Here is a 19,683-nt window from a genome sequence, read left to right as displayed (position 1 = left end):
TCAGGACGAAACACATAAAGATCTTGAGCAAGTTGGACCATTTCAGAAACAAAATTCACACCTCAAGCAGCCATAAGTTTATAAAAACCAAAAACCTCTTATATCAGCAGCAAAATATATAGTTTCTATCAGAAAGTAATTTGTTGGGCCATGGATCAGAAAGGATGACCGCAGCAAACTGCTGAAAGTAAATAACTTCCTTTGTCAAAAAATGAATGACTGGATGGACGGATGCACCAGACGCTACATAAAAGTAAAACCATCCAAATTAAAATCTTCACCATTAATCCAAAAAGTTGGATACTAGACTTAGCAGTACCATTTTGACCGGGGGGGGGGGGGGGGGAACACTTTCAGTCTTCACCCAGTCAATAATGTGATTCATAGTAAATAGCATGCTGAAAAAAAATTATTAGAATGCTGAGTACCCCAAAACATCCTTCACACAGAATGGCGAATATATGACCCATGCAATAATGCAATATAGGGATTAGGGAGCAAGTAGACTGAACAGAGCATGTGGCTCTTTAATGGGCATCTAGTTATAGTGAATCAGTATCACATGATCATGTAGGGAATTTAGCATAGCCTAGTTATTCATAAATTGGGCGTATCAATGACCATATAAAGTGAAAGATTATGATTATCTATTTCTGATATCAAGTCATGGTAACCTTTTTGCCAATGATTTTATTCATTGATTCAAATCTTCAGGAACAAACAATGAGGAATGATATAATCACCCTAACAGAGATGAGTAAATAATATGCAGGATTCTGAATTCTTGTTGCTGATTCAAGAATTTGATCTTATGGATAAAGAATGAATATTTAATGCCAAAGAAACTTTGATCTCCACCTTTCTGTAGAATTTCATGGGCAAGATCCGCCAGCTGATCACTGCATCTATTAATGGAAAGTTCAAATCTGAGGTTGTCAACTTCCCGAATGTAGAGATCAATTGCCATCCAACGAGACAAAAGAGCTACATCTCTTGTCACCTGTATCGACAAACATAAGTATGACATGGCAAGATCCAAGGAATTAGAGAAAAATGTTAAGCAGCTACTTTTGCAACTTACACAAAAATTCCCAATCATAGTTGTCACGACTCACGATGTCTATGTAAGCCAGGCATCCAAGAGGGGGGGGGAAATCAAGGTAATATGTTGTTGCCTGCACAACAAGGCACCATCAAAGCACCCAGATGCCTAGGCAATGTGATGCAACCAATGTTTTAAATTTCACGAAATTTCAGAGAAATTTTGCCAAGATTTCTGTGTTTTGGTGAACACCAAACTTAGATCTGCTTTCAAGATGAAAAAGTCTATATTGCAGCCGGAATGTCAGCAGAATTTCAGAAATCTGACCGAAATTTCATCACAGCAGTTCTTACCCTTGTGACAATTTTAAGAAAATAAACTTTAATCAACCAAAACAGTGCAATAACTAGAAAAACTAAGAAGAAGAATTGATAGTAATCACATAAGCCTGTGATTCTAGCTTCGCACTCCTAGAATCGCAGCCTCTTATTTATAGATATCAATAGTCTAGATTACAACTTGAGAAGCAAGCCATCTTGCCTTCTAAAAAAGGAAATAAAGAGTACAACTTATGGACATAATTTTCTAGTCTTCTAACTCCTAAAATTTGTCCAAAATAGAAAAGTACTAAAAAAGGAAAGCTATGAAATTAGTAACTAATAGAAAATAGAAACTATGATTTATAGAAACTCCCAAAACTTGTATAGCAAGATTGCTACATTAGAAATAGAAAGTAGAGTAGCGTATCTAAAATGGAAACAAGCATCACTGGCATAATACTGTTCATGTGAATAGTAAAAAAGCCCATTGTTTCTGCATATACTTCAACACTCCCCCTTAAGCTGGAGTATATGTAAAGAAAACTATAGCTTGCACAATAAGAATAAACTCGAAAGCTAGCACCGATCTTGAATCATGTAGCAATAGCAAACATTGATAAACATTGAGAGAACTTCACCCAGGAGATAATCAACACCAAAAAAACTTTAACTCTTCATATCGAACAAACCACCAATAATGAGAACAATCAGCGATCCATAAATATAGCAGTATCAAAGGCACTATCCAAATAATGCCAATAGTAGAGAGGAATATCCACACTAATTCTTCAAAATTGCAGTTCCAATGTTCATATAAGCGCTTCGCAAGAAGGTAAGTAGTTGGTAAAGTATGGGTAGGTAAAAGACAATATTGGTTACTATAGAGAAAGTAGGCAGGTAAAAAGCAGTATTGGTTACTGTGGACCAAGTAGATAGGTAAAAGACAGTATAAGTTACTGCGGACCAAGAAGATAGGTAAAAGACAATATAGGTTACTGTGGACTAAGTAGATAGGAGGTAATATAGGTTACTATGGACCACAAATAAGTAGGTAAAAGCAATATAGGTTATTACAAACCATGTAGATAGGTAATGGTGGGTTGGTAAAGGTATTGTTGTAGAATCCCATCTTGGGAGGACAAAGATTTTCACAAATAATATCCTTTAGCACACCCTAAGTAGATATAGAGTAAGGAACCATTCTCCCCCTCACATGTAGCATTACACGTGGACAATTAATTCTAACTAATTATCTAGTATAAAAAGATCCCAAGCAACAATTTCCAATGAGACCTTTATGATAGATATAATCTTCATTTGTCAAGCAAGTCGAAATCCAAGAAACAACTTCCAAACTCTCCCTATGGTAGATTAAGATAATGGCAAAATTGTAATAAACCAGATTTTTCAAGAGGCTATTTGTAAATAAAGAAGTGATGGACATTAAAGGAACTAGATTTATAAATGGATGACAGACTTGGAAGGAAAATTCTTAATGGCAAGATTCTAATATAGTATGAGGGAGATGGGTAACCATTAAAGGAAGGTATTGATACACATTATAAAAAAATAAATTAAATAAAAAACAAATAAATTAAATCTGAAGGATGTAAGTATGCAACAAGCAGCCAAATCATGAAAATAGGGATACAGAAGGTGAAATCAAAGATAGGACAAGGGTAATAATGCCCATCAGGAAGAATAATTTTAAATTAGATTAATTAACCAAAACCTGAGTGAAACAACTGCCCAAGGATTCGCAAGAAACATAACATTGCATCGTAGGTTATAACCAGTAGTTGAGATGCAAACACAGTCAGATAAGTAAATCGCAACCCTTATCATATAAAAAGGGAACAGTTGCCCAGGGATCCAATACTAGGTAGATCGCATCTTAGAGAAGACCCCAAAAAAGCTTGTGTAGGAACCATCACGTAAAGGATTGCAATCCGAAACATACAACCAGTCTTCATCTTGGAGAACATCCAAAAAAAAAACATGCCCAGAAATCTATCACATGAAGTGAGTCTAATCTGAAACAACACCAAATTTCATTTGGATTCCCTAGGTTGTTTGTAGCATGGATAGGTATTATTTGAGTCCTTTAAGAGTCACCAAAGAAGCAAACCATGTAAACCAGTAGCCATCCCAAATAAATCTTCAGAAACCATAGATCCCACGATCTATAGTATAAACTCACGAACCAGCAGCCCAAAACTTGAAGAAGAATCACAAAATAAATTAGAATGCAGAACCGAATGGAGTAGGGGGAAAAATCTATAGTGTGTAGAATTAGAATTTGTAATTGTAGGCTAGTGTGCAGAATAGTAGAATTAAGAACAATAAATAAAGTTCCGGGATATTAGAGAATAAAAGATATAAGAGATTAGTTATATTATCATCTGATCTAACGATAAATAAGTAAGTAGGTGGCTGCGCACCAAAGAGAGGGACACCGAAAGAGAACTTCAGAAGAAAATACTGAGAACAGCACCATTTTGATTCGAAAAAGCTCTGATACCATGTTCGAAAATAAACTTTAATAAACCAAAGCACAGTGTGATAAAAAGAAACACTGAGAAGAAGAAGAAAAAAAGAAGAAAGAAGAAGAATTGATAGGAATCATATAAGCCTGCGATTCTAGATTCGCACTCCTAGAATCGCAGCCTCTTATTTATAGATATCAATAGTCTAGATTACAACTTGAGAAGCAAGCCATCTTGCCATCTTGCCTTCTAAAAACGGAAATAAAGAATACAACTTATGGACAAAATTTTCTAGTTTTCTAACTCCTAAAACCTGTCCAAAATAGAAAGTACTAAAAAAGAAAAGTTTTGAAATTATAAACTAACAAAAAATAGAAACTATGCTTTATAAGAACTCCCAAAACTTGTGTAACAAGATTCCTACAATATAAATAAAAAGTAGAGTAGCATATGTAAAAAGGAAACAAGCATCATTGGCATAAAACTGTTCACCTTACTATTTATGTGAACAATAAAACAGTCCATTGTTCCTACATATACTTCAACAACCACTGTACAAACTTCTATCGAAACATACGAAATTTCGCACTTTTGGAACCCTCGAAATGAAACTTTGGGTGACCAAAAGAAATATCAAGTTTCGACCAAAACCGTCAAAATTTCATCAAAACTTCAAAACCTGGTTCAACCCAACTGGTTTATAAGAAAAAAAAAAATTCCCAAATTTTGTGGGAAACACGGGAGATTTTGTGGAAACCTGGGTCTTTTTCCTACAAGTTTCGTATTTTTTTCCCCAAATTTTCGATTTTTTTTTTTTTTTTTCTTTCATTTCCCCAAATACCACGAGAAATACCCCCTCCATCAGGACTTTCCTATCCAAATTGCGTATTCCCTCAAATTTGTTATCTTAGGCATGTTGATGACCAAACTTATAAAGATGTAGTTGTCGATTACCTTGACAACCATAGGTATAAAATGTCATGGGATGTCAATGTTCGTTGGTTGGAGGAGAGGATGTTACAGGCACAAGACTATTCAGTGCAAGGGATGGATCCACCGAGGCACTCCTCTTGTCACTGAGTTGTACTTTCATTTTATTGTCAATTACTTTGTATTTGATGTTTTGAAATTAGAAGTTATATATTAAATGTTATGTACTTAAGTTTATGGTGTACTTCTCAAACAACTCTACATTGATGTTATGTACATTGAATGACATCTACATTGATTTTTTTAGCAAAATGTGCTAATGTGTTCTTTATATTCTAATTAGCTTACATGCATAGTCCCACCCTAAAATCTGTCAAAACTTGCACAAAAAAGTCCTAAGTTTCCTCAAAATTTCTCAGTTTCCCACCTAGGTTTCCCATTTTCAGCTGGTCAAAACTTGAGTTTCCCTTGAATTTTTTTGTATGTCAACAACACCATAAAATGGGTTTGCTGTTTTATGAGGATGACGCTAATTACATAAGGACAGTGTCCGACTGTATGGAGCACTACATGGGTTCGATGACATGAGCTGAGTATGTCCACCATTCACAAAGGCAGGCCTATGGGGTTGAGATGATGAAGCCACCACGACACAACAACTATTATCAAGTTATTCATAAGTATGATGTGTATTGTAAATCTGTAATTTGTAATTCATTTATATACTATTATGTTATACACTTACACTATTTTAACCATAACTACTAATGACTAACTTCTACACTTGTACTTGAGTACTTGTATATTGAATTCTAGTTGTTGTCCTTTTTGTTGCATTTTAATGAAGACCTTAGTATTCTCTTGCATCATATCTATTATTACATTGGTTGAAATTCATGTGCCAATTTTTGCACGCATGTAGCCGAGCATGTGCTAATCAAGAACACCACTTTGGGTTAAGTTTTAGGCAAAAAGCACCCCCAGTAGACTTGTAAATGGATTGGATTTGGCTCGGATACACTAGTACCCGAATCCAAATCCGATTAGCAAAACCTCTATCCGAATCCGAATCTGAATCCGGTAGAAATTTAGAGAAGGCATCCGAATTCGAATCCGAAACTTTATCGGATATCCGATAATAATCTGATCCGATAAACTATCCGATTATTGATTGGTGATTGTCATTTTTTTTTTCCATTTCCAATTTTTGATTACCGATTATTGGTTTTCGAATCCGATTATTAGCCAATTTTTTAGAAAAAAAAGTGTTCAATACTTTACTTTAACCGGATAATTTTCAATTGCCAATTACCGGTATCCGAATCCGATTATCATCCATTTTTAGAAAAAAAATGTTGAATACTTTACTCTATCCGGATAAATTTTTATCCGGATATTGTCCGATCCGATAAGCAATTATCCGAATCCAAATCCAATTGCTTAGCGGACGGATATGGATATTTTCCGGTAAGAAAAATTCCAGATACAGATACTCTTAAAAGAATACGAAATGCGAATTTGAAGGCGGATTTCGGCTATCCATTTACACGTCTACCCCTAGTGTGTTTATTCACCTTAAATTAGGCTAGGCACCAAAATCAGGGCAAGATAACCCCAAAAACCCACCAAGATGAAGGGTTAAAATTTTTAAAAAGATTTCGAAATTTTGACAAAATATCGATATCAGTCATCTCGGTCAATACCGAGATGACCAAAATTGCAAACCTTGGATGTAACCCTGGATTAAAGGGCCAGAAGTATGATCCTTTCTAAGAAAGCAACAGGCAATCTAAGGTTCAATTATCTGTTGCTAGGGTCTAACTCTCCAAGAATAGCAGCTATTTAGGGCTTGAAACTTTGTTGTTTGTTGTTACAAATATATTAACCATGATTTAAATTTGCTTAATGATAACAATCTAAACATAAAAAATTATTACAAAAAAAGTAGTAGAACACCTCTTAAACAAATCATAGATGCAACAAAAACTAAGTAATTTAAACATAGTGTTGGAATGACTTATCTTATAATGTTAAGGCGTGAATAATCACAAATTCACTGTCTTTAAGGAAACATTTCGGCCCCTCGATCCTTAAATCAATGCTACCAGGTCTCATCGGAAACAACCTCCAGAATTCAACAGCAATAGCCTATCGGATTCAAGCACAAGATCAAAGGAACCGGGTCCGGGGGGAAGGGGAGAAAACCCGCATAAAGTGGAGTGATAAAGAGTAAGGGGGTTTCAAAGGCCGTCATTTCAGCCCCTCAATTTATAGAGATTTCTCTAAAACAGTAATAGAAGAATAAGGGAGAAATCTTTGAATGAATCAACCATAATGGTAATAATCTCATATTAATTAAGGAAGTAATCTTTGAGTGAATCAATAATAACGGTAATAAACTTTAATGGCAATAATCTCAAATTAATAGCTGATTGATTGAGTTGATTTCTATTTTCAAGAAAGGAAAAATAATTCAAGAGTTGATTGAGGAGTAATTGTTTTGTAAACAAAAGAAAAATATATTTAAGGGTTGAGTGAGGAGTAACTGTTTTGTAAAAATTTGGTGAGATTTTTAGTCAAGAAAGGAAAAAAATAAATTCGGATTAACACATGCCTCATTCATAGTGTTCTCCACTCACATGTCCTCAATAGGCCCATGATACATAACTCAATATAAGCTCAAGAAAGTTGCTTCAACAAAGCAATGTAGGAAAAAAGATCTTTTGATATACCTGCAACACTGTTCAGGTCTGGAATTGAAGGACAGAAGCTGATCTTCTTATTTTTCTCACAAAACGTCAATTAGGGTTTGAATCCTTGCTGTTCAAGTCAGAATTTTAATGAGTAGCAGTAGGCTGAATTGAATCTTAAATCTAAGATCTAGGTACAGGGTAGGTCTAGGGTTAATTGGGTAGGATTTAGGGTTTGGCCAGCTTGAAAGTAGGTCCGAGATTAAAAGGAAATTCTCTGTTTTCTAAGAACTGCATTTGCAGAATTTTAGAAGCTAGGGTTATGTATTTTTGAATCTAGATCCTCTACCTAAATGGAGAGGAAAATTTCCAAACCACATGGTTGGATACTTGACATGTGTCCGATGTAAACAGAAAATCCTCTTCTATAGGAAAGAAGAGAGAAGATTTGGATTCCTAAATTTCGGAAAATTTTCCTAAAAAGAAGGATATTGTGTTTAGATTGGACACGGTTCAAGCATGCAACCATGTGGATTGAAATTTTTCCCTCCATATGGGTGGAGGTTCCGGACTGGCAATTATTAGGGTTTTTTAAAATAATAGGGTTTGCTGGGTTAGGGTAGGGATGGGAGTCGAAGGTAGAGGGGGAGTGATAGGTACAATCCTAAAAGGGTTTAGTCTCAGGACTTAGGGGATAGGGATATATGGGTTGTTTAATGATATTAGGGTTTAGGGTTTATGTAGACCAACTGCACGAATATTCTGCAACTAAGGTGGAAGGGCTGAAGAGGGTCTTAGAAGTAGGAGAAGAGAGAGGAGAGGTGCAATCCTAGGGGGAGGGTACTAAGGAGAAGGGGGTTTAGGACTCAATGAAAGGGGGGTGCTGCTGCCATAAGAAGAAGAGGGAGCTGGGGAGGATTGTGATTGGGGTAGGGAGGGGAATTGAGTTGGGAAAGGGCAAGGGGATTGTAGTCCCTTGTAGGACAGTGGACTGGTTCACTCCACATCGATAAAGATGCTGTAACAAGGCTGCCGCAGGCTTTAGAAGAAGGAGAATGAGAGAATTGCAGAAAACTTCAAGCACTCAAATCAAGGAGTTCCTCCTGGAACCCACAACTCCAAAAATCCTTCAATTACTCTTCAATTTTTATTAATCCAGTCTGCATTGTTTACAAGGCGTGTGGGGCTTTTTACAACCTCATTACATTGAATAAATATAACAAGGATTTCCTTGAACTCAAACTAGGGAATCCACATCGGATGGAATTCCTTTACAAATCAACAACTTGAATAAGACAACTAAATAGGAGTCTTCTAGAGAATGCCTAAACAAAGACAACTAGCAAAGTTAGCCAACCAACTTCCAAAAGGAATCCTACTTCAAAATTGATTCCAACTGGGACTCCTACTCAGGCAAGGACTCTAACCACTAATCCAATTGAAAAGCAGAGTAGACACTGGATGCTAAAATAATTCTGGAATTAAGTGGACCCTTTTGCTGCTCAAGGGGGTGGAGAAATGACCAAATTGCCCTTCTGAGATTTTGGCCAGCTCCTTGGTGTGCTACTAGGGCTTTATTTTGGGTCCACCAAATTCTAAGAGGCCCTATGCTTGTTGGATCTAGTTACATCACAATGCCTTGACAACTATTATGTTTCCAATACAACTAGGCACAACATTGGCCAAGATAATATGATAGGTAAATGTGCACAACTAGACAAAAAAATATTTGTCACAGATTAAGAGTAAATTGCTCTCCACTGTTGATTTCATTCATTCAACCAAATAGGGTATTCATAAATTACAAATCATACACTAGATCCAACTTAGTGAAGGAATAGGAGTATAAAACAAATTCGGAAACAAACAAGAACAGAGAATAGAACTAAAAAGACCTAAAGACTTAGGGAGGGAGGATTTTAGTTCTAATTAGGACTCTCCTCAAACTTACACTAGCGTGAGCTAGGGCTAGCTCGAGGGAGCCCCTTTCACAACACTCCCCCTCAAGTTGGGGCATCGATATCACACGTGCCCAACTTGTTAAAGATAGGATGAGAACCTGGGCGGAGCTACATTAGGGCCAAGGAAGGGCGACCCCCCCCCCCCCCCCATTTTTGAAATTTCTCCAATTCCCTTCTCAAAATTTTGAAATTCCCCTCTGAACCTCTTTCTATGTGTGAAATAGCAGTACTTGGGCCCCTGATTGGAGAAAATTTTTGAAGATAAAGATAATGGGTAGAAAATTCATTCTATGTGAAATATTAGTATTCAACCCCTCCCGATGTTCAATCCTAGCTCTGCCACTGGATGAAACATCCATCCAGGAAAGCTTTTGGCAAAGACATAGCTACTTGATCTATAGACTTCAGAAATGCCATACAGATTATAGCACTTTCCAATTTTTTCTTCATAAAATGCCTGCCAACTTCCACATGCTTTGTCCTATCATATTGTAATGGATTATAGGCAATGTTTATGGCAGCTTTGTTGTCACAATAAAGCATCAAGGGGGTGTGGCACTAGCACGTCAAGCTCTTCAAGTAAACCACCTAACCATAACAATTCAAAACCCTTTGAGCCTACAGCACTAGGTTTTGCATCAGCATTCTGCTTCTTGCTTCGCCAACAAATTCCCACCAATGAAGGTGCAGTACCTTGCGGTGGATTTTCAATCATGTGAACCTCCTCAGTCTGCATAAGTTCTTCTTGACCATCATTACCTATCACAACTATATCATCTACATAGACAATTAGGAAGAATAACTTGGAGACCTGTACTTTTGATGAAAAGAAATCAGCATTACCTTGTTTGTACCCAACTGACACCATTGCTTATAGAACCTACCGAACTAAGCCCAGGGAGACTATACAATTCAGTGCACGTTGGAGCCTACAAAGTACCAACTTTTCCTTTTATCATTAAAGAACCAAGGAGGAATTTCTATGTAGATTAGTTCTTCTAGTTCTCCATGTAAGAAGGCATTCTTCACAGCTAACTATTGAAGATCCCAACCTAAGTTGATGACACAAGCAACTAATACCATGATTGTGTTTAGTTTAACAGTATGTGCAAAAGTCTCCTAGTAATCAATCCCAAAGGATAGGGTGAATCCTTTAGCAGCCAACCTGGCTTTATATCAATCGAAAGATCCGTCGCTATTTTGCTTCACCATAAACACCCGTCTGCAACCAATAGGTCTCTTGCCCGGAGGAAGAACTACAAGTCTCCAAGTCCCATTCTTATCAAGTGCTTTCATCTTTTCTAACATTGTTGCCTTCCACTTAGGATTTGCATAAGCCTCTTGGCACTTCTGTGGGATAGGTATAGAAGAAAGGGAAGACACAAAACTACAATAGAAAGGTGAAAGAGAATCAACAGAGATAATATAAGATATGGGGCAAGTGTGTAGCTATAGGTTGTTCAAGAGAAGTTCTTACTGGAAAGTGAAGCAGGTGGAGATCTAGGCTCTAGTTCTGGAGTCAATTCCTGTAATGGTAAGGGTGCTTGGTAATGGTCCCTTATAGACATCTGCGAACATAGGACTTCAAAATACCATCACCAGGAGTTTGCCATTCATGTGCCTGTAAGGTACGTCAGTTAGGAGTTTGTGGCTACCCCTCACCATATATGCCTGGTTATCCTGGTGGAAAAGACCATTTTTTGTTATTGTTCCATCTCATCAACTTCTGGTTGTCGTTCCATCTCATCTTAGATTATTGGGAAAACATCCAAGTCGATGGACACATCTTCACTATTAGAAATATCCTTCCCCCAGAAGAGTTGTTGAGGTATAATAGGAAAAGGCTTCATGAAAGATGACAACCATGGAAACAAAGTACTTATGGGATAGAGGATGATAGCAATGGTAGCACTTCTAGGAAGGAGAGTAGCCTACAAAGATACATTTGATGCTTTGTGGATCAAGTTTGCCAAGAGAATAATGATTGCAAACTATGGTAGATATAACCGAATACTCTTGGTGTTATTAGAAAAGGGTTCTTTCCAAGAAATTCACCTCCACAGGATTGTAAATCAAGAATGCAAGAGGGCATATGGTAGATCAGATAGGTAGCGATGAGAACAGCATCACTCCAATATGAGGATAGAACACTTCGTGCAGACATCAAAGCACAAGCAACTTCAGACAAGTGTTGTTGGTCTTTTGTTTCTGCTACAACATTCTGAGCCAAGTATTAACACAACTGGTCCGATGGTGAATACCTTGATTTGTCAAGTTAAGCATACCTCAAAGTATACTCCATACATTCACTACCATTATCAATGCAAAGTGTTTTGATCTTGCCGTCAAACTCAATTTGTATCATTGTGTGGAATACTTGGAAGAATAGGAAGACTTCACTCTTTTGCCGCATTAGATATACCCAAGTGACATGAATGTGACAGTCAATAAAGGTTACAAACCACCAATGACCAGAAGTAGAATTACAATGAGTATGGCCTCATATCTTAGAATGAACTAAATCAAGGGGATGATCACTTTTTTTATCAGATAGGTAATAAGTAGAGCATGTTTATTTAGCATAAATACACATTTCATTAAAAAAAATCTTTGTTACAATGCTTAACTAAATCTAGAAAAAGGGAAAACATGGTTTTGACAAGAGGGTGACCAAGGTTCTAATGGAGGATGTCAAAACCTAATGAGACTGAGTGAATCTATGTTTTTACTGAAGAAGTTGCAGCAGTGAGAGAAGCCACATCATGAGAAAATAGAGACCATTTTGCACCATACCATATCCAATCATACTCTTTAACACCAGACCTTGTACAACAGAATGAGAAGGAAGAAAGGTGCTTTGCAGTTAAATCCTTAGTAAGACTACTAATAGATAAGAGATTAGTAGAGAATGAGGGAATATGCAAGACAGAAGACGAAGTTAAAGTGGGAGAGCAGCAAATGGTCTTTTTCCTAGAAATAGAGGAGAGGGATCCATTTTCCACACGGACTGTGACTTTTCCTGACAAAGGGATAAATTGATGGAATTGAATTGAAGGACCAGTCATGTGATCCGCAACCCAAGGTGGGCATAGGGATGGATGGGCAATACGAGACATAATGATTATGGTCGAATCGGTGCTGTAACTAGGGTGGGTGAATCGCATCTATTGCATCAACGACATGATGATCATAGTTCGAGGCGATGCTCAGCATTGGCATCATTTAATGTAATTTGGTTCTTCCTTCAATGCTGCTTTGCCCTTGCCACAAGAGGTAGATGTAGTCAAAGCACAAAAAGGTAGGCTAGCAATAACTGGGTGGCACTTGATGATTACCGAAAGTAGCGAAGGCAATTGTAGATGCAGTGATAAGGCACCAGCTTGTAGTTCATCAATGGAGAGCTTCGAGAATGTGTCAGCTTCAGTAGAAGGTGTGGACTAGCTTCAATTTGCCTGATTCTTTCCTCTATTTTTCCACAACCAACCTTTATTTTTGCTCATAAGTCTACAGCCTTCTCATCCAGTTTCCAACACTTCTCTTTTGTATGCCATGGTTTACCAAAGTGCTCACATTTTATAACTTCTTTTGGTGCCTCTTTACTATTTCTGGTTTGAAAAGGGCTGACCTATCAGGTGCAGAAGTAGTATTGCAGACGACGACTGTCTTTGATATGAGCAAAAGCATATGATTCCCCTAAGGAAGGAAATAAATCTCAACTGAGAATCTGAAACCGAATAGGATCATACTAACATTAAACCCTGCTTGGAAATCACATATCCAGGTCTCACTAAGGTGATTGCAATAAGCTGAAATGTCATCAACATTATTTGGTTGGAATGTGTTGTAATGGTCAATTTTCTGCCATAATGCCCCAAGTATGTTATAGTACGGAGAGAGTGACATATCCTTCTGTTTGGTCTCATGAACTTATTTACGAAGTTCAGTGACTTGAGCTCTACTCCAACTTTACCATAAGTCTTCTAAGCAACAGTCCAAATATGAACAACAATGTCCAATAGAAGGAAGGTTTAGTGCAACTCTAGTTTGACATTTCAGCATTATTTGGTTGGAATGTGTTGTAATGGTCAATTTTCTGCCATAATGCACCAAGTATGTTATTGTATGGAGAGAGTGGCATATCCTTCTGTTTGGTCTCATGAACTTATTTAAGAAGTTCATTGACTTGAGCTCTACTCCATCTTTACCATAAGTCTTCTAAGCAACAGTCCAAATATGAACAACAATGTCCAATAGAAGGAAGGTTTAGCGCAACTCTAGTTTCATGGATCTAATTAGAATGCTATTACGAGAGAATCATGTGCAAGCCAACAATCCTGTGCTGATAGGGTTTTTTGGTTTTCCAGTAGTTCCTGTGACATGTCCTAACAGTCCTCAATGGGTGATGGTAACATACGCAAACATTGACCACATCAAGTAATTTGAACATCAAGGATTTTAAGTGGAGAACCAAGGGGCTGGTAATTAGTCTTTCAGTGCTTTTAGTTGCAGTAGATATAGGTTCTGTGGTCATAGTTGATTCTAATGTCGTCATCTTCTTCTCAATTTTAGGGTTGCAAACCCTACTGAGCTTTTGGATAATAATTAGGGTATCAAACCAACTGAGCTATTTGTGTAACACAACTAGAGTAACAACCAATTTAGAGTAAGCAACTTGGGGGGGAGGGGGGACTTACAACCTCATAAATCTAAACTGTCTACCAACTTCAATTCATAATACAGCCCTGAAAAAGATTGTAATAGGATATTCACTGCTAGGATAGAGCAGGAAAATGAAACTTCAATCTGCCGCCAGGTTAGGTCTTCAAAGGGAAGATTTCCAAGAAAAATGATAGATCTTAAGGTATAAAAGAAGACCAAATTCTGCACAGGTCTGAGGGGAGATTTATTTTTAGGGGGAAAGCTCATCAACCAATACCCATTTTTATTTCCTTTTGACACCTACCATCAGCCCCTTTTCTTCTTTTCAAGAAATCTCAATGTTACGTCGACCTTTTTTTTTTTACACTAACCACACTTAATGAGAAAGAAAAAACCAAAAAACTCAGAATGTTTCAAAATAGAGTCAGAAACTTATCTGTACGGAGAAGGCAGTCAAGAAGATCGCAGAGAGCTTTCACAAAAGACAAAAACCCAAAAAAAAAAAAGGAGAATAGAACTGGAACCAAATCGAAAGGGCTGGATCACCAATCGCCAAAAAGAAACCCTAGAATCATCTATAGGAGCCTTCTCATATATGTTGGCAACTCCAAGACCGGCAACCTTTTTCTTAATCTTTCAGTGGGAGCAGAAGCACCAGAGCTGGAGGATTTTACCGCATTCACCAGGACAGAAAAAATTCCTTTCTGTTCACTTTTTTTACAGCAGTCAACAACTAAGATAATCAGGAATTTAATTTGCAGATTCACTCGCCAGAAACGGGAGGGAGACGCTCAGAGAGAGAGACTCTCATCAAACTGTTCAGTTGCAGCAGCAGCAATCAAAAAATTACTGGCTAGGTCACCAGCACACAGTGAAGTGGCAGGCAGTCAAACTGCAGTCACAATTTCCTAATTGCCTGCTCTGATACCATGTTGCAGATTAAGAGTAAACAGCTCCCAGTGTTGATTTCATTCATTCCCTTACAAGGTTTTTATAGATTTACAAATCATAGGCTAAAACCAACTTTGAGAGGGCATAGGAGTACAGAACAGATTGGGAAAGAAATAAGAACAGAAAATATAACTAAAAAGTCCTGGACTTAAGGAGGGGAGACTCCTATTCTAATTAGGACTCTCCTCAAACTTGCACTATTGCTAGCAGGTTGAGGGAGTCCTTTCTTCTATTTTGTATTCTAATGATATCCTAGTTTGATCCTGGGGACAAAATCGAAATAGTTACTAGATAAGAACATAGAGAATTAAGAACAGTAAATAAACAAACAGGTATATATTGGAAGAATAGAGGTGACTTGAACACACAACCCCCTTGACCGAACCCTAAGTGGGGCCCACTAGATGGATCCAAGAAGCCCCCTTGAGCTGGCCGAACCCCCTTGTAGGGATATTTGGGGCATTTTGGCCCCCTATTCAGTGCTGGAATTATTTCCAAATTTATTTTTAGAGTTTTATCTGAGTTTAAATTCTTAAATTGACTTGTGTTTAAGTTGGTCTTAGGCGTTGTGTTTTGATTTGAACTTGTTATGATTCAGTTGTTGAGTCCTTGGCTATCTTAAATTTAGCATATGAGCCTTAGAGTTTTGATTAAAAGGAATTCAAGGATGTGCTTATTTAACTTAACTAGTTATTTAGACCCCAAATCAAGAGTCCAAGTTAGGTGTTGGGGTCCTTTTCTGCTAAGGATTCCCACATAGTGTCTTTTAAAAGGCTATAGATAAGCCTATTATTTCTTTGTAAGTTTTCAATTTTGATGATTGAATAAAATTGATTGAGTTTGAGGATCATGGTTTCCTAGTTGAGGGCCATGGTTGAGTAAGAGTTTTGTTCAAGGATCAGCATATCTTCCATCAAATTCAGCTTTTTCTTCTTCATTCCAGCAATCTTCAAGCAATGAAGCAGCCTCCTTCAAGAGATACAACAGTACACAAATAAGTTCAGCAGCCACCACCTCCTCTCTCACCCACAGCCATCCCCCACCCTTCCCCTGTTTTGCACAAGGCCTAGGATATCCCCTCCCTCCATCACAGAACCTCTCAGCCTCCTCCAACCCCCCCCCCAACAGTACCCTTATTCCACTCTCTACTTCCTGCAACAGCACCCCTACCACTCCCCCACATTTCCCCCAACCCCATGACTCCCCTATTCCCTCTTCTCCCATGTGGTAGCTTCAAAACCCCACCCCTTCCTGTAGTTTCTTTTCCCCAGCCCTCTCGCCTTCCTTCCTCTCTCCCTAGGATCACACCTTCACCCAGAACTTAGTTCTACTATTAATTTCCTAATTGACCGTGGCTTCCCTAGTTCTAAAAAGTTCCTGCACATCATCATCTTCCTCTGAATTTTCTGCAAATTATTTTTGAACTTCTGAAATCTGAACCTACTTGAACTTCTGACCAGCCCCTAAATTCCAGACCATTGCAAACAAGTTCTGAAATTACAGAACAGCAAGTGCAGCCCCTCTCCCACCCTATCCAAACACTCCAACCCCCCCCCAAAAAAAAAAAAAAAAAAACCTAGTTTTCCAGTTTTTGTTAAAAATCAGATCTCTGCTAAGTATTACAGCAGGGATTCTAGAGCTGCAGAATACCTTATAAGTTCTAGAGCAACCTTTCACTTTTCTGGAGTACCTGGGCAGCCCTTAGTTCTAGGAAATCCCACAACTACCCCTAGCCCTAAAGCTGGCTTTACATCAACAGGAAGAAGACATATTAGATGGTATCTCCCACTCCTATGCCTATACCCTCTAAGTTTCCCACCTCACATAGGGCTCTAACAATCCTAAATTTTACCTCACCAAGAGTTTTTTTTTTTTTTTTTTTTTGTGGGGGGGGGGGGGGGGCTACCCATTTGACTAGGATTGGGTTTGCTCTGGCAGCAATACTTGTGTTGAAACTTGACTTACAAGATTTGAATAGATAACAGGGTAAGAAGTGAATAATGGATTTGACCAGTTCCAAACAAAATTCTGGTGATGTAGGAACTTTAGGATGGAGTGCTCATCCTTAGGAGCCTTCTCTTCGAAGTATTCCAGTGGGATTATGACCTTGAGTTGTACAACATAGAAAACATCATCAAGGATAAAGGATGTACCCAAGTAGTGTCATGTAACAGAATAATCAACTTCATTATGCTCCACTTTAGCTTCCATTGTAGAAGCATACATTTAAATACCCCACAACTGTCATCACTGGTAACCTCTGTTGACAGAACCAAACATAAGACATGAGTGCCATGGTTCACTGTACCATGATCATCAATAGGTTGTTCCTAAAACTACCTCCTTAAGTTGAAAGTCTATCAAAGAGCTACAGTTCTGGGTTGGCATCACTGCCTGCCATTGATAGCAATCTTTTAGCATTTGGGGCATAATTTTGTCAGGTGCCCACATTTGCCTTCAAAAACTTGTACTCAATAGTAGTCATGCAATCAGACAGTTCCCTGAACCGAGTTATCAGCTTCATGAGATCAGCAAGTTGAAGATTCTCAGGTACTATTTTGGGGTTATTTGAATTTCCTTCCATATTCTGAAACCAAATGATGAGATCTTGGTCCAGTTCTTGTGACAGAATCAGAATCCTTACTAGATAAGATCAAAGGGAAGAGGGAACAGAATATAAAAACAAGGGTATAGGTTCAAAGGGCAGGGAAAGAATATGGAATAGATGGTAGAGTCAGTAAGTCACACCTAGTATTCTAGTAATGCTAAAGTTGACGCCAAACCAGGAAACCAGCAGGATATCAATTGCAGCCAGGATCAACAAACTGAGTATGAACAAATTCATCATCATCATCAAGTCATGTCCCAACTAAATGGGGTCAGCTACATGGATTCTTGATTTCCAATCAGCTCTGTTTGAGGTCATGTTAGATACAAGGCCTAAGCAACGCATATCCTTTCTCACCACTTCTCTAAAGGTTATCTTAGGGCTGCCCTTAGCTCTTCCAATTCCTTCAATCTGGATTATATCACTTCTCCGTACAGGAGCATTTACAAGCCTCCGTTGAATGTGGTTGTGCCACCTTAAATGACTTTTGCGTAGCTTATCACCTACCGAAGTTACTCCTAGACCAACTCTAATATGATCCTTCCTTATCATATCCTTCCTAGTTTTGCCACTAAAACTTTTATTGTTTTTTCTGTTTATGTATGAAAGAAGAACTTGCAAAACATAATAACCATACAAGGATAGGAGGGTTTATGCTATCTCAACCATGGGTCACTTACCTGCAGTTATCTCATCTGTTGAAAGCAATTCCTTCTCAGACCAACTAGCAAGCAAGCAATAGAAATTCCATTTATCAAGTCTCAATTCAAGGACTAACAAATGAAGCCTGTTTATAGCTTGGCCTAGGCTTCACAAAATAGAAAGTCTCAAAAAATAGAAACTAAATCCAACAAAAACAAAACAAATGAGCAATCTAGAACCTTAAGAAAACAGAGGTTTCTAATAAAAGCTGGGCCTACTTTCTAAATCTGAGGAAACTACTACTCGCTAACTTGCTAAAACTGGATTCAACAACTGTCTGTTCACCTAATTCAACCAAAGAAAGAAACAAGGTAAACTAACATAGCTAAAGAACGAAGTTGTTCATATCTTATACTCCACGCAAGATATCCCTGAATCACTACTCATGTGAACACCAACTCATTTATTATTTATGTGGAAAGTAACTACTGCTTCATATAAAAACAATAAAAGGTTTGACTTGGTCTCTTCTCTTCCTTCATGCTTCTATTTGGAGTGGGGCTTCCTTAGGTGATGCTCCATCAAACCCACAAAACTTGCCACATCATTAGACCAGGATGTCTCTCACAGCAGTTGAATCCTACAAACCTGCTGGTCTGGTTTTGGGGCTTGTTCCTGCAAGTACATATGGACTTGTGATCTACATCACCTAGGCCGCTCATTCACATAAATTCTCCCCTAACTTCTTTTTCGGAAAACCCAGAACCAAGATTTCAACCAAATTCTATTTGTTCCAGTAGCTTACAGGAAGGTCCTTATATAGAGTGGATTGAAGTGTTGTAAACCTTCATGGGTGTTTCTTTCTAGACTTAATGGCCCTTACATTCCCAAGGACCTAAATTGGGTCCATTTTTATAATAAATGAGCTTTAAATTTTCATGGTCACTCATATCTAAACGATGAAACTAACCTATTAACATTCTGAAAAAATATATATATAGATATCCCAAGACTTCACAACTTTGGAGGACTAGATACAACTTTATCCCTCATTTAGGGCTTTCAAAATAAGCCCATTAGAATAGAAAACATAAAAAATGCTAATCCCATGGCCAATATAACCAATTAGACTAGGATTTGGGCTTGCTCCAGCTACAAACTCCCTCAATCTACATCAATTCCATTCACATCCCAACTCCATCCATTTTATATCTTTTTAGTGTCATTGACATAAGAGATGTCATTTCTAAGTTAAAACAATCTGGCAGCTATTCTTACCGAAATCCTAACAAAGAAATTGATCTGCATGACAAAGAATTTTACAGCATGGAGTGTTATACTTCAGCATGAGAAGAACATTAGAAGTATATTGATCCTTATAGTTTGAACTTTAT

The 19,683-nt window shown here is 37.8% G+C and overlaps 1 protein-coding gene across 1 annotated transcript in view; it reads right to left on the bottom strand.

Moving 5' to 3' along the window:
• Nucleotides 1–19,683, bottom strand: part of PPC4 (phosphoenolpyruvate carboxylase 4) — a 58,106-nt gene that overhangs the window by 36,097 nt on the left and 2,326 nt on the right. The window contains exon 9 of the mRNA XM_089156224.1: nt 859–1,000. Coding sequence (XP_089012350.1) covers nt 859–1,000 — 142 coding nt within the window. The remainder of the gene's footprint in view (nt 1–858; nt 1,001–19,683) is intronic.

Source organism: Hakea prostrata, chromosome 5 (assembly GCF_041222555.1).
Source record: "Hakea prostrata isolate BN-2017 chromosome 5, UWA_Hpros_2, whole genome shotgun sequence".
Classification (NCBI taxonomy): Eukaryota; Viridiplantae; Streptophyta; class Magnoliopsida; order Proteales; family Proteaceae; genus Hakea; species Hakea prostrata.
Note: the sequence above shows the minus strand (reverse complement) of the source record. Positions and strands in the feature narration are given on the sequence as shown.